The sequence below is a fragment of the Aulonocara sp. 'chitande type north' Nkhata Bay genome, linkage group LG23, assembly GCF_057382095.1.
Source record: "Aulonocara sp. 'chitande type north' Nkhata Bay isolate Kocher_YH1m ecotype deep benthic linkage group LG23, A_spYH_male_GT1.1, whole genome shotgun sequence".
NCBI classification, from domain to species: domain Eukaryota; kingdom Metazoa; phylum Chordata; class Actinopteri; order Cichliformes; family Cichlidae; genus Aulonocara; species Aulonocara sp. 'chitande type north' Nkhata Bay.
Genome location: NC_141365.1, coordinates 41253759 through 41269183, shown reverse-complemented (window position 1 = coordinate 41269183; position 15425 = coordinate 41253759). Strand labels below are relative to the sequence as shown.

The 15425-nt window shown below is 41.5% G+C and overlaps 1 protein-coding gene across 1 annotated transcript; it reads right to left on the bottom strand.

The window, feature by feature from the left end:
* Positions 1-7408: 7408 nt before the first annotated feature.
* cnppd1 (cyclin Pas1/PHO80 domain containing 1) lies at positions 7409-15385 on the bottom strand. The gene is made up of 8 exons (XM_086283246.1): positions 15180-15385; positions 14585-14687; positions 14218-14299; positions 13994-14114; positions 13743-13871; positions 13588-13649; positions 13347-13464; positions 7409-12489 (listed from the first exon to the last, which is right to left on the bottom strand). The coding sequence occupies exons 1-8, from the start codon at positions 15240-15242 to the stop codon at positions 11845-11847; spliced, it is 1323 nt and encodes a 440-aa protein (XP_086139372.1). The 5' UTR covers positions 15243-15385; the 3' UTR covers positions 7409-11844.
* Positions 15386-15425: the final 40 nt, after the last annotated feature.

The window sequence follows — 15425 nt, the reverse complement described above, 5'->3', positions numbered from 1 at the left end:
AAAAGCATTGACATATATTTTTCCTACAATAGCCCGACGGGCAGGGAAGAGATAGATTTTGGTAGCCCGACTGAAAAGATCGCTAGCTCCAGGACGTCGGGCTAGCGATATTGCAAGCCCTGTATCTGATTGAGGAATCACTCATCTTTGGAAAAGAGAGTTTATTACAGAGAAATGGCTCTTTCCAAAATAAAAGCTATACTATCCGCTTCTTCTGGGCTATATTCTCAGCAGCATAAGGAGAATCATGTGCTAACAGCTGTCTAAATGACTCGGCTAAAGTTAGTAGCATGCTTGCTTTTTTTTGTCTGCTTCCACTTGTCTTTGCACTAGGATGATGTCGGCGTAAATGTGCAGTCATATTCGTTGTGTTCCCACTAGTGCTTTCAGGTTAATCTCGTTGAAATGACCTTAACGCCACAACACGGCAAATCTCCGTTAACGAGCTACCGCCGATCACTCCGTGCATGGGGCTAGACGGCCAACACGTTAACGAGCTAACTGCGCTAACACACTAGTTCACACCAATGTAATTGAGCATTGCATGGCACATCCAACATACTGTTTTACTTTAGTCCATGACTCGCTTACCTTCAGGGTCATACGTCACATGAAAACCAAAATAATTCCAAACGCCAGATCTGAATGAGGTTCAATTTGCCTGTTGCAAGTAGAGCTTAACTTCTGTCTCGCTAGCTTGCCCTGCGCTCTTCCTTCTGACTATGCTGTCTGTGTTGAGCGCTCAGTGGATCTGCGCTCGACAGTGCAGCCTAGGCGGAGTAGTCGAACACAGATTCACTGAGCGCTCAACACAGACAGCATCGTCAGAAGGAAAATTGATAAAAGAAATTACAAATGTTGTATTGTTCGATACATATGCATACCGAACCGAAAGCACTGTATCGAACGGTTCAATATCGATACGAATATCGTTGCACCCCTATTTAATATCTGTAAGAAGAAATGGGAATAAATAGTGTGTTTTTGCAGTAGGCTGCAAACAAAGTGACTCAAGTTGTCTGTTATGTCTAGATACAACATTTGTTAATTCCTTGAGTTTGGTGCCCTTATTTAATGCTTGGGACATTGGTCAGAAGTGGTTTAGTCTGTTTTCTCTCATTTAAAGGTTAAAAGTTCAAACATACAACAAACATACTGTTTCACATTTACTGAGATTCAGCGTGGCTTCATTGTATGTTGACACAGAATTATATACAAAGTATCTCAAACAAATGCTGTTGGGTCTAAACTCAGACCCCGCTGTATCCAGGACTTATTCCCATGAAAGAAAAGCAAGGCAACAGTGTTCGATCGATTTCTTGCGCAAGGGAGGCCTCTCGTCTGTGACCAGCACGTTGAAATGACCACGCTGGTGGCCTCCTCTCGCCGCCTTTTATTGACAAACTTCAAACAATAGTTTACAAAACACCTCCCCTTGCAACCCCCTTTGGTTACAAAGACAAGGCACTGTATGTAAGTGTGTGTGTGTGGGTGTTATGTGAGAATGTGTGTGTGTGTGTGTGTGTGTGTGTGTGTGTGTGTGTGTGTGTTTGATCAAAGGGTCATAAAACCTAAAAGCAGGAACAACATCCTTGGTCATAAAGAGGGTAGTCTTCCCCCACACCCAATGTATGGTTTACCAAAGATAACACAGTGAAACCATACAAAGGGTAGGAAGCTCTACCAAACATCAAACAGATCTTCAAGTTAGGATGTATCTACAATAAAACCTCCCCCAGCACAGAGTGGCTGGAGAGGTGGTCAGGATCAAAGGAATGGCTTTGATCCTACTGCTTAAACTAAGACTGTACAAATTTAAGAAACACAATGGCAACATTCAACAATTAGACTTAACATTTCCCTCCTTTTTGTCATTGCATACTTAAATTTCAACTTATGCACCCTTTGTTTAGACAGTGTCAGTGTAGATTTCATTCATGCACAGTAAACTACATCCTATACATAAGCAAATCAGTATCAACAGTTCAAAAACAGGAATTAATATTTTCAAAAGAAGATGCCACCAAGGACCAGACGGTAACCAAGCTATCCAGTCTTGTGGCGGATCTACTCCTGTCGTGCAATTCATTATGTATTTCTTCAAGTAAACAACTGAATGTCAAAGGTCAAACAAGAAGAATCATCATTCTCAAAAATCATATGTCACTACAATCCAACTGTATACAGACATAGGTATTTAAATGCATCAGTTGACTTTATTGTTTGTCCATGTGGCTCTCAGCTAACTTCAAAGCTGCAGCAAGTCAACACCCTTATTTATTGACTCCTATCAACCCCCAAATCTTTTCACTGTAGGCATCCTGTGGGGGTTAGAGTCAACTTGTGAATTATCTGCATTTACAACTCTTCTCCTGTCCTGTTGTCACCACAGAAAAAGCTTTGTAAAGGAAATTGGATCCAGCTGTTTTGATCTTCTTGGCTCAAAACCTCAAGTGTTCATGATGTAAATGTAGACAAAAGGCTTCTCTGTTTACATCCTTCTTGCAGAAGACAAAAGAATAAGTGATGTTACCATGTTCCATGGTTAATCTCCAACTTGGGCTAATCCATTGTCCTTCGTACACATAGGCAATTGGCCTGTTTCCAGTTCGTTTAACTGTATAATGTCCTGCAACAAGTCATATTCTTTGAGTCAGACGAGCAGGTCTGTCTCACCAGAGCAGTTCACCTTCCCAGCTACTGGTGAATCAACCTTCCATTCAGGTTATGAGGAATTGGAAAGTTGAAAAGTTGGCAGTGTTCCTGGATGTGTTGCTAAAGCAACCAAACAAACTGTCTCGCTCCAAGTGATGCTATCCGGTTGTGTTCTTAAACTGCCACCAGTAGTTGGTTGAAAACCCATGCGGGTACTGGGTGTGATTTGCTCTGTCCCAATGCGCTCCTGTCATCCCACTCAGGGTCCACAGGCACAAGAAGATGCACAGCACATTCCCAGCCATTCTGATGAGTACCTGTGGCTCAGTTGGTTTCTTCACCGGATTGAGACGAGGGGCCCTGGAGGCTTTCCCCCCCTTTGTTCCCGGTCTTCCTGCCACTTACTCCGAGCTGGCCTGGATGTGTGTCACCTTCTTGCAGTGCGCTTGATGTATCCAAGTGTTCCTTCCAGCAATCTTCACTGCTGTGGTCGTCGTCAGCAGCATCCGATATGGACCTTCCCACCATGGACTGGACCAGCACTTCCTCTCCATGGCCTTATCATCATCCAATCTCCAGACTTCAGGCTCTGCTCCTGCGAAGAAACAGAATCATCTGGCAGATCATTTGTTCTCATGACTACTTTACTTTTAAACATTTTCAAGCATCTAATCTGCTAATATGCTCTCTCTTCTGCTTTTCTATCATCACTACAGAAGACTGGAACTCTAAATGCTCTAACATGTGTAATCTCAAAGAGTCAGACCATTCTCTGTTGGAGTAATCCTCATGTACTTATTCTATACAGTCTAACCATGTCCTGCCTGTCTTCCTAAATCTTAACTTTACTGTCTGCAAAAGTTTTTTTTTTAAAGTATTTAATAATCCTAGAGTGAGTATAACGACTGCTCATCTCCCTCCTGTTTGAGACATGGCATAGCCAATGGCTCAAAATAGCAGCAGTCTTATACAAATTATTAGGCAGTACTGGTTTATCACACAGATAAAAAAATCATCCTGCAAGCTTGCTCCCTCTGTAAGTCACAACTATTGTCCTGCAGTAGGTGAGTGGGCCTGCATGTCTGCTAATGCTGTACTGATAAAAGGTTAACACCATGTTTAACTAAAGCTGCCTCTTTTGCGATCTTATCTGCAAAAAATTTCCCTAATGCAACCGGATCTTTCCCTCACATGTGTGCTGCACATTTACAAACGGCAATTCCACTGGTTAATAACGCTGCATCCAGCAGAATTTGCAAGAGTTTGGTGTGTTCTGCAGGTTTCCCTGTAGAGGTTGTCACACCTCGTCTCACTCACTGCACTACAAAGAAATGTACAGTAGCAAATGTATACTACCTATCAGTGTATATTGTCTCTCTACAGCTTTACACGCTTCCGTTAAAGCTAGCATCTCTGCTGCTCAAGCAAATATGAAACATGCGAGTTGTCCTACATAGATAACTCTCTCTCACTGTCAGCTACAGTAAAACGTGTTCTAGTCTGTCCCTCTGCTGTTGTAAAACTCAAATCATCAACAAACCAAACCTTTCCCTCAACGAGTGGCACATCTATTAAGTCATCCCTCAGCTTACACGTCTTCTCCTCGCGCTCTCTACACTCATGAGAAGTGCCCTCCTCCGTTGGCAAAAAGGGTTTGACAGATTCAGAATTCTGCACCACTTTATGGTAATATGTGTGGTTGTGAGAGTAACATTAACATTAAAGACAAGTGTCTTGTAGGTGACAGAAATGTAAGTTTAGTCTGCAATAGTAAACATCTACCTCGTGTGGAACTAACAATTGCAAAAGGTGAAATAAACTATTGAAACATTGTACAGCTTAAGCTGCTGCACATACTGATCTCACGCATGGAGGTAAAGCACGAGCAACTAGAGCTAATCTTTTAGGATAGTAAGTTACTGGCTTCACTTGTGGAAAAAGTGCTGTTAGTTATTTTACAGTCACCTGGCATTTGTGCTGTTCACAGAACCACAAGTCCATCGCTGGACCTCCTCTGCGCTGTCACTTTTTGGAGCTTGGCACGCTCCCTCAGGTTCCATTTTCCAACGCTGAAAGTCTCCTTGTGACAATCCTTTGGAAGCCCAGTAGCACAGCTCTCTGTGCTGAAGGTGATCTCCGATCCTCCTGAAGACTCCCTCCAGGCCTCAGCTTCCATCTTGTGGACGATCCTCTCAGTCTCTCCTTCTCATCATGGCACCTCACGACATCTACAAATTGAAAAAATGACACTCCTCTCGCCACACGGCTTTCGCCATGTGTCAACTCCCCAATGAGACATGTACAAGAGTGTTGCACAGTCTCCCTAAAACAATCTCCAGGGTTTGTCCCTTGGAGCAGCTTCACTCCAAGCTGTAACCCTGTGTAAGAACATTAATCAGCACTTAAATGTTCAGCTTGTTTAACTCCCAGCTCCTGTATCACAGAAGACAAAGTCTTAAATTTAAACAACTTCACATTTGCAACCAACTGTAGATCATAAGAGTAATAAAGTATTCAGCATCACAGAGACAAGTATCATTGCAGGTTTATTCTAAACTCATTAATCTCCTACGTTTTCCCATAATTTATTCCAAATTATTTAACATCTCAATGTTATTCCACATTGTAATCAGTGAACTTCACTTATAGGCCATCAAAGCCTCATCTGAACATGGATGCACCACTTGCATAGGTTTAATACTTGTAAATAAACAGCTAATCACACAAATCACTGCAACAATAATAGAAAACATTGTTTAATATTAATTCTGGACCCCACCTCTTGACGCATGGACACTTCTCATGCGTCAACTCACCAAACCTGGATCCCTGTCTTAAAAACTGGCTCCACCAGGAGCCTGCATACTCACCATCATGGCCTGGAAAACAAGATCTGGAAGTAAAATCAAACTTCACACTTATAAACAAGTATATCACAAGGGTAACAAGCATTCAGCATCAGCAAGACAAGTGTCATGTGCAGGTTTTCTCAAATCATTAAATCACTATTGTTACCATAATTCGCCTCAAACATGGATCATCCCATGTGCTCAGTTAACATTAATGTAATCGGTGACTTCTCTTAAGCAAAGTCACTCCACGCATATATTATTATGGGTCCAAAAGTGGCCAGCAAATGAGCCCATAATAAACTATTCCACAAATATCGTAATCTCTTATTTGTTTTACTCATGTCACTTGTCCACTTCTGCTGAATGCTACATGCACTCTTAAAGAAAACAAAACCTGTAATAAAGAAACAAACATCCACCAGTTGTTCTGCTAAAAACCACATCATCAAATCACATGAAAAACTGCAATGCTGTAAGAAAAAATGCAAATGTTAGCACTGCGCAGGTGTGTACACACTTTCTCACAGTAACTTCTGTGAGTACCACAAGCCCATGAATAACACACCTCTGATAGATTCACAAACATAAAAATGGCATTTAAAAGGTTAAACCATCACACAACCTCAGATGTTGCTATCATCTTTCTGCTCCTGTAACAGAGACACACACAGAGATACATCCACACCTTTGTCAAGTGGGGGTTGACTTCACACAATGGTGTTAAGTCAGTCAGTCAGTTCCCCATTTATTTTAAAATTCTTACTCATTCACTCAGTGATTCCTTCTTTTGCTAATTGTGGAAATTATCGTCGCATTCGTTTCCACGCTCAGCAAAACAACGTCATTTCAAAAAGAAAAATAATTTAGACTGGATTTCCTCGTTGAATCCTTTTGGACAGGAATTTGTTTCCTGATTGTCCCAAATAAGAGCCCATTTTAATTTTGGGGAAGCTCACTTTGCAACAGTTTTCTCGACGACGCTTCGATTCTAATCGTGCAGATCTGCTCAACAGAGATCATCAAACAAAACTTTCAGTGCACCATGAAAGTAACAAAATAAAAGAAAGGAAATAAAAGAAATCAAAGAAAATAAAGGAAAGATAGGCCTTGTTTAAATCATGACACGTGTTCTTCATGCCAGGGGGATAAATCGTAACAAAAGACAAATCAAACAGCCAGTTTAATCTCAAACATTCATCCAATCGGCCATACACACAACATACAGCATAACCCTGTTGTCTTAGCACATAATAAGTTTTAGTTCTCATGTAACTAAATGTGTGCCATGGTAAAACTTCTTCACACACCAGAAACTCACAATCAGCTCACTCAACTCACTCATTTAAGACCTCTCATCAGCATTCTGTTTTCTCCTCTATAATGCAACCATCTGTCCTCCTATAATATTCAGTCCACTAGTCTATGTATCACTTTCATCTTACTAGTGACTTGGACAAGATGACAAACAGAATCTCATGCTTAAGATGCTGTCTGGTCTCATGAGTATCATTGTATGTGTATATGCATGTAGGGTTAGTATGGTTAATGCATTTTCAGTATGTTTTTGTGTTCATCTCTCACCACACTTCCATTATTCTCATCACTGCTTAAAACAACACACATCTCTCTGTTTTTTTTCTTTAACTGTACTTTTCTCCAAAACAGAAAATAGCATTACAGCTGTTTCAGACTGAGAAACACCAAACACTCTTCGTGCTATCATTCATCCACACAACTATTTTATTTCTTTTTGTCCACTGGGCAGGTGACATGCAGAATCACGTCTGCCCCAGCTGGATACCTTTCACACACACCATGACGTCAGACACTCTCACACTCGCGGAATTGATCAGGAGAAAAACTTTCTTCATCTTCACACTCTGTTACAGAAACACCATATGTTTTGTTTTTTTTTTTTTTGTTTTTTTTTTGTGTTGTGTCAGGGATGGATATGTAGTTGTAACGTTTGTGTTCACTAACTTTACTTTCTGTTTCCTACCCTGCCAAGTCTGTCTTGGACTCAATGCTGCTCCTAATATGCCTTTAATCTCTCCTCCACTTCTGCCTCTGCTCTCTCACGCTCTTCTCTGACTCTACTTTCTGCTAACATTCTTGCTCTTCCTAATGCTTTTCTATGGTGTTGTTCTAGAGTAGTTGCAGTGGATTGAGCTGTAGTTTCATCCTCAGGTTTCACAACTACTTCTTGCAATATTGCTCTTTTAACATTCTGTGCTTCTCTCCTCTTCTGAGCCTGCTCCAGCCACAACTTAGCAACTGCTAACTGCAATTCCTTCCTCTGCTTCGCTTTACCTGTTTTACCTGCTACACTTACAGCTATTCTTTCTACCAGCATTTTACACTGAACTTCCACTAATGTCCCTTCAAATCCACATTTCTTATACCAACAACCTACATACTGCGTGCTGCCTGGTAAAACTTTCTGCATAAATTTTACATCTCCTTCTAAGGCAGACTTACACATTTTATTCTCCATTACAAGACAACAATCAGCCACACTCACGCAGACCACGTCTGGCCCGCACACACACAACATAGGCCTATCGCTTGCGTCTGCACGCACAGCTAGCGCTCTCTGTTGAAAACTCTCAAACGCCCCATATGGCGGAGAATTCAACCTTCGGACACTCTCCAACGCCCCAAATGGCGGAGATTCCGGACGCTGAACCTAGGTTCTCTCCACGCCCCAAACGGCGGAGAAGCCTGCGTCTCTCTCACGCGGCTAGCGCGCTCCCGGACTCACGTTTAACGCACAGCCCGTAGCCGCTCTCTATTGTTTTGGGTCCACGTGCGCTCTCGTGACCAGCGCTCCCCGGGACTCAAACGTTTCACGCAGAATCACGGTGACGCGTATCTAGGATCCCACATTCATTCACACGGTTATAGAGACGCTCTCTAAGGCCTTCTGTACTCACTGTTTGTTTACGTTCATGGGAAGAGTCTCTGGATCCCGTCAATCGTCATCCATCCCGAGGGGAGGTCAGGCGCAAACTTCCCGGCCTGGTGGCAAGCCAAAAACACCAGGGCTTTACGTCAATCATCCCAGACGTTGCGGTGGCGTCCTCTCCCTCTCCTCGGTGGATGCAATGTGTTAGGCTCCGGCTCCGAAGGACCAAAAAATGTTGGGTCTAAACTCAGACCCCGCTGTATCCAGGACTTATTCCCATGAAAGAAAAGCAAGGCAACAGTGTTCGATCGATTTCTTGCGCAAGGGAGGCCTCTCGTCTGTGACCAGCACGTTGAAATGACCACGCTGGTGGCCTCCTCTCGCCGCCTTTTATTGACAAACTTCAAACAATAGTTTACAAAACACCTCCCCTTGCAACCCCCTTTGGTTACAAAGACAAGGCACTGTATGTAAGTGTGTGTGTGTGGGTGTTATGTGAGAATGTGTGTGTGTGTGTGTGTGTGTGTGTGTGTGTGTGTGTGTGTGTGTGTGTGTGTTTGATCAAAGGGTCATAAAACCTAAAAGCAGGAACAACATCCTTGGTCATAAAGAGGGTAGTCTTCCCCCACACCCAATGTATGGTTTACCAAAGATAACACAGTGAAACCATACAAAGGGTAGGAAGCTCTACCAAACATCAAACAGATCTTCAAGTTAGGATGTATCTACAATAAAACCTCCCCCAGCACAGAGTGGCTGGAGAGGTGGTCAGGATCAAAGGAATGGCTTTGATCCTACTGCTTAAACTAAGACTGTACAAATTTAAGAAACACAATGGCAACATTCAACAATTAGACTTAACAAATGCGGTCTTTATTCTTTTTTTTGCTACACATTTTACATTATTTGCATTTTATAACATGTACAAAATTTAAGGGGTTCATGATCCAAAGTGTATCAAATTCAAAATTCAGATCAATTTGTTAAAGGTTCAATTACAAAGGAAATGTAGATTTGTAGCGGTGTAGATAAAAATAACCATTTCCCCTCTGGTGTTGAAAACATGACAATAATGCAGTAACAATGCAAGATGATGTTCTACATCAATGAAAATGGAGCCAAAAAGTGCAAATCTCCCGCAACAAAGGAAGGTTGACATTTTCCTTTAAGACATTACATGCAAACAAAAAAAAAGCTAGAGACTGCATGAGATCACAGGAACACATCCTTTACAAAGGTGTTCCACCTGGCTAAGACCCTGTTACAGGAAAGTGACGTAAGTATTATATTTTGTTGCCATATCACATCTGGTAAAACAGAAAAAAGACAAAAATCAGCCACCATAACCAGAATATGTGGAAACGGTGTGGCATGTGACAGTAACACAAAGACACGGTTTCAACTGTCTGGTCTCCTGTCCAACCATTTCTCTTCCATGATGTGGAACGTTCTCAAACCTAGAAGACAACCGGATTTTATAACTAGCTATCAGTGCCAACAGTATGTGTATGTGAATGACCAGTGTCTATTGCAATCCTCAAGCTGCATCAAAGAAAGGTATATGGCTACACGAAACGAATATGAATAAGAAAATTTAGCCTGGTTTAAGTCCCTTCTTCATTAAAAAAATAAAACAACTTACTATGAAACTTTCAACTTTCATATATGCTTGGTAACCACCACACACATTCATTAACCTGCCAAATGTGAACAGCTTAACGTGGACATGAAACACTACATATATAAAAGCTAATTTACACCATTGAGCCCTGCTCTCAAAAACTGACGTAGATTTAACTCTGTCTGTGAAACTGGCTTTAAAAAAAAAGTGCCCAAATTGAAAGTTTTTAGAATATGTTTAGCGCCATCTTGTGTGAGTACAGAACGTTGTGTCACTGTAGTTCATGTAAGCTAACTGGTAACAGAAACAGTAATTCAGGGGAAAATAAGGACACTTAAAATAAAAATCAGTTTAAGGGGATCACTTTTGTGCTGCCCCTGGCTGTAACAATGAGATTTATGTTAGAAATGAGGCTATACTTTCTACTTTAACTCTCCATCTCTTAAGATGTAAATGGCTCGTTGTTGTTTGGCTAGCTGCACCGAATGGGAAAATCCACCTGCTAGCTGTAAGGGCAGGTTTTTAAAGCTCTTTATAAACGAGAATAGTGTGGAGGAGAGCCTGTTTGAGTCAGCTGGAGGGTGTTTCAGCAGACCGACGACCGGAAGTCAGAAACTCTGATTTTTCCTCGTCTGGTCGTGTGTACCAAGCTGCACAATCAGCTGATGTGATCAGCGTTATTTTATGCATTTTTTAAAATCTTACAAGTGAGGAAAAGTAAGTGAAGGAGATTGTAATGTGGATGTAACCTGTGATATAAACTGTTTAACTGTGCTTGGGAAAAGACAGGACATTTTATTAGATAAAACAGCGCTGATCACATCTTGCAAACATCTGCTTTGTCAGCTGATTGCACAGCTTGGTGAGAAAAAGCTGTTGTGTTGGACTCCAGTTTGTCAGTCTGGTGATTCAAACAGGCTCTCCTCCACACTGTTCTCATTTATAAAATGCATCAGAAACCAAAACATAACGACTAACAGGTGGAGTTTCCTGTTTTGCGTGCAGCTAGCCAAACTACCTAAAACCACTTACTGCTTAAGAGACAGAGAGTGACAGTGGAGTCGATTTGTTAGCATGAAACTCATTGTTGCAGCCAGTGGCAGCACAAAAGTAACCCCCCAAACCGATTTTTAGTTTTAGTGACCCTGTTTTCCCCTGAGTTATTGGTTCAGTTATTAGTCAACTAACATAAACTAATGTAAGTCTTTTTTATTGCAACCAACCCGACGATATCACGGTCTATATTGACACAAGATGGCGCTAAACATGTTTTATAAACTTTAACTTCACTTAATTCGTAAATCCAGCTTAACAGACAGTATTACATCCATGTCAGTTGTTGAGAGCAGGACTCCATCATGTAAATTAGCCTTTACACATATAGTGGTTCATGTCCACTTTAAAAATTACCGCTGTGACACAGCAACTCGGAACACATTCAATTCAAAAGCCCTACAACAGCAAGCGACAGTGGCGAACTCTTAAAACAGAAGGGTGATAATGTGAATTTAGTTGCTGCAGAGAATTAAATGAACCAAACTTTACAACACTTGTGATTAATCAAGCATTGTGGTATTTGAATTGAATCAAATTTACCCTGCAGTATTTAACTATATAGAAATTTCCTCCCTGTGAACCTCTTGGAAAAGTGCCCAACTCCTCTCGTCTTTTCTCCTGTATTCTAGATCTGGAAATGTAAAAAAACAAAAACAAAAAAAAAAAACAAGCCTTGAAGCAGTAGATGAGTGACAAAAACAATGCTGGTTTCATTTCCAGAGTCCATTACTACAGGATGAAAAGCTCTGCCATTTCTAGCCAGGCATAAGCAGAGCTTGGACTTTGTCAACTGGCAGCATAGACTTTGGGTGGCAAGGTCGCAGCTGTACAGGAGGAAAAATATCTAGATGAGAGTCCACACTTGGCTTGGTAGCACCGAGGAGGCTGGAGGAGAACCACGACAAATGAGGCTGATGGTTTTCAAAGGGGCTGTGAGGGAGGACTGATGAGGTGTTTCGAAGCCCGCAAGCAAGAGGAGGGAGTGTTGCGAGACAGCCAGGACAGATGAAGGACACAGGAGACCAGGTCTGGGAGGCTTCCACATCAGGTTTCGTTTCAGGATGTATATGACCCATCGAGGCAAGCAGGGAACCCCAGAGACACAATACAGATGTTTGTGTGGAAGATAATGGAGGCCTTTGACTGTGGTGTTGCCTGCTTCCAGGTGAGCCAGTCTGACGGTTAACACTCTTGTTGGCCAGAACACAACAAGGGAGGCGGCGGGCTGAGGAAGAGGTTTCTGGACTCAGGTTGGAAGCCAAAAAGTGGGTCAGGCTGATCTCATCTGGTGGAAGAAGAGACTGGCCTCCTCTAGAGAGACTGAGCTGGTGAATCACAGCACTGGTGGCAATAAGGCCAGCCACACTGGTTAGATAGACCAGGCCAAGCATACAGGATACCTGAAAATGAATTGAGATGAAGTCTTATGATGAAACGCAGAACTGCATTAAGGAAAACCCATTATGTTTTCTTTATTTTCTGTCACATATACACTGCTACAATGAAGAACGCTGATATTTAATAGGCTCAAAGTTTAAATAATGAGGTCAACCTATGTATATTCACTATGAACCAAAAGAGACGGTACTCTTGGATGTCTACGATGGCAAAGAAAGATATTCGTCAGCTCAGGCACACAGCTCAACGAAGCCCCACCTACCTTTTCTTCAAACCATTTGTTTGAGAGGTGCAGCCAATCAGACAAAGAGTGGATTTAAGGGACAGCAAACTGATGGCTTATTTCAGACAAGAAATTGACTGAGTGCCCACATGATGGCCCATAAGAAGGTAAAAAATATCCAAATAGCTTTTGCCCCCTAAAGAGCAAGGGCTATACTAAAACTTTGATGTTTTATGATGTTTTTATTGTAATACGTCAGCCTGTTATGGGATCATTGTGACATCGCAGGGCATTGTATTGAAAAAATAAAAAGTGTGTTAAAGAGCTCTCTCCATGCCCTTTAACTTTGGGGGGAAAAAACAGCTCAGAGAAACCATAATGAGTAATGCGTTATATTAAAGTTGACCTTGGGGAAAAAAAAACAACCGGGACAGACAAACAAACAAACTGATCCTAATATGTACTTCCTTCCCTTCGAGGAAGAGAAAATATGGAACTGGAAATGGGCATAAAAGGTCTCCTTCAATACTTTGTGCACTTTGCTTGGTTGTAAAACTATAAAATGGATCAATTAAAAAAGCACTTAAATATAAAGGCTAAATATTAACGTTGTAAAAATATGTGTCCTCTTCCTACCTTAGTAAAGTGCTGGTAGATGGCTGTGAGGGCTTGACTCCATACAGAGTGCTCTAGCAGCACACAGAGGTCAGTGTAGCTGAACCAGCCGCGTTTCATCCCCTGCCGCTCTGCAATGCTGGAAATACACATCACAAACAGATATATTTGAAATGAAAGGCTTTAATCAATCCTGTTGTGTTTTGTAGGCTAAATGTAAATTCTTGTAAATGCTGGATTTTAGTGTTGAGTTACAACAAACCTGGTCTCCAGTTGACTTAGTAAATCAAAGAAGTCATTCGGGTCAGCGAAGAGGCTCCACTCCTTGAAGATATGACAGGAAGGTTTGGACACATCATTTGAAGCAAATGTTCGTGCAGGCACACCTTATTTACACACGCACACACAATCACTTACAATGGCGTTCAAGAAGTTCATCTCCAGGTTGTTGACAGTTTTGACATCCAACTTCCCAGCTGCTCCCCATTCATCATTGAACACCTCCTCTTCTTCACCTTCATCATACAGGTACTTGCTGGCAACCATCTAAAGCATGAATAAAAGTTTACAGTATTTCATGGCACTATCTCGACATTATGCTGGCTTAAAAAAATAATAAATCATAACAAAATCTCACTTAGAATGACATCTGAACCCTAAAAACATACCATGGAGATCAAGAAGAGGTCAGAGGAGGAGATCTTTTGGAGGTATTCAGGGTTTCTATGTCTAAGCCTTTCTATGTAAACAAGAGCCAGCATCATGGCACACGGAGAAATGCAGGCCTCCCTGAAACAAAAACAAATTGTTTTAGGGACATGATTTAGGGACAATCGCCCATTTCTAAAAGAATGAATAATATCTGTCTACCTTTACTTAGTACAGCACAAACCTGGCAACATGGGCAGCATACTTCTTCTGGAGCTTTCGTATTGGGCTTGGGGCAGACTTTTGGAAGATTTCGACGGCAATATCTGAAAGCAGAAAGTCAGAAAAAGTCAAAAAGAAAGCGGGCTCCAAGTGTGATTTCTATAACCCTCTTTTATCAGTGGTTCTGATCATTTAAAAAAAGACATTGTTTAATATACAAACTATGCTTTAAGCACCTGAAATAATATTAACAACAACATTAAACTGTCTTATAATAAGTCAGAAAGAAGAATTCATCCGGAACAGATTACTTCTAAAGCAGAGCCAAAAACTTTATATGTATAATAAATTTGGCTAAAGCTTTAAGTGACAGTAGACGCTTTGCTTACCTGTAACAGGGCAGGAAAGGGCATCTAAAGAAACATCATTGTCCAGGCCATAATATAATCGCTTTCTCACTCTTTCGGTCAATTTCTGGTGTCCAGGAAGAAACTATACGAAACACAAAATCCCAAATTAGGTATATTAGCTTGACTATTATGGAAACTGTTGGGTGAACTTAAGCTGCTAGGCGATATCAACAAAGAAAAATAAAACAATTAAAAATGATACAAAAAATTAAAAAAACAAGCTTAGCATATTTAAACCAATGCTAAAATGCTAACAGCAGAGAGTAGCTCTTGTTTACCATAACTGCTGCTAGGCTTGGGCTGGCCCGCAGCTCGTCGGCGGAAGTCTAAAATAACAGCTACCACTAGCATTATGCTATCAACGGACGCTTGCTTACCTTAAGGTTTTTAAGATTTACACATGGTAAGACTATTTGTACAGGTGAATACGTATCACACAGAAGAGTAAAGCATCTGTCTTCGCCTACTCGGCCAATATTTTGGGACAGGAGCTTCAAAGTTTACTCGCATAAGTCAGCTAACGCTAGCTAAAGCGCCTAGCCTTAGCTAGCGTGGTGTTAGCTCAACAACTTACCGTGAACTCTTGGAAATCCGAGAACTGAAATGTATTCTCGTTAAATAAAGCGTCGAAATCCATATCTACGACAGGTTAAACATTAGTCCGCCAAATAATGAGAAAAGGACAACTTGGCCTGGCTCCCTCCTGTTTGGTAAAGCTTGCAACGCCCTGACTGAGGGACACAGAAGGTGACAGCTGAAACCTCCAGCTGTTTCCCTCTCTTTCCGGGCACATACAGATGCTGGGACTCCAGGGGGCGCA

Coding starts and splice junctions, on each gene's coding strand:
- cnppd1 (XM_086283246.1), bottom strand. CDS start 15,242: ATGGATTTCGACGCTTTATTTAACGAGAATACATTTCAGTTCTCGGAT. Junction 14,115..14,217: donor TATGCTGCCCATGTTGCCAG/GTTTGTGCTGTA, acceptor TTTTTGTTTCAG/GGAGGCCTGCATTTCTCCGT. Junction 12,490..13,346: donor TCTACCAGCACTTTACTAAG/GTAGGAAGAGGA, acceptor ATTCATTTTCAG/GTATCCTGTATGCTTGGCCT.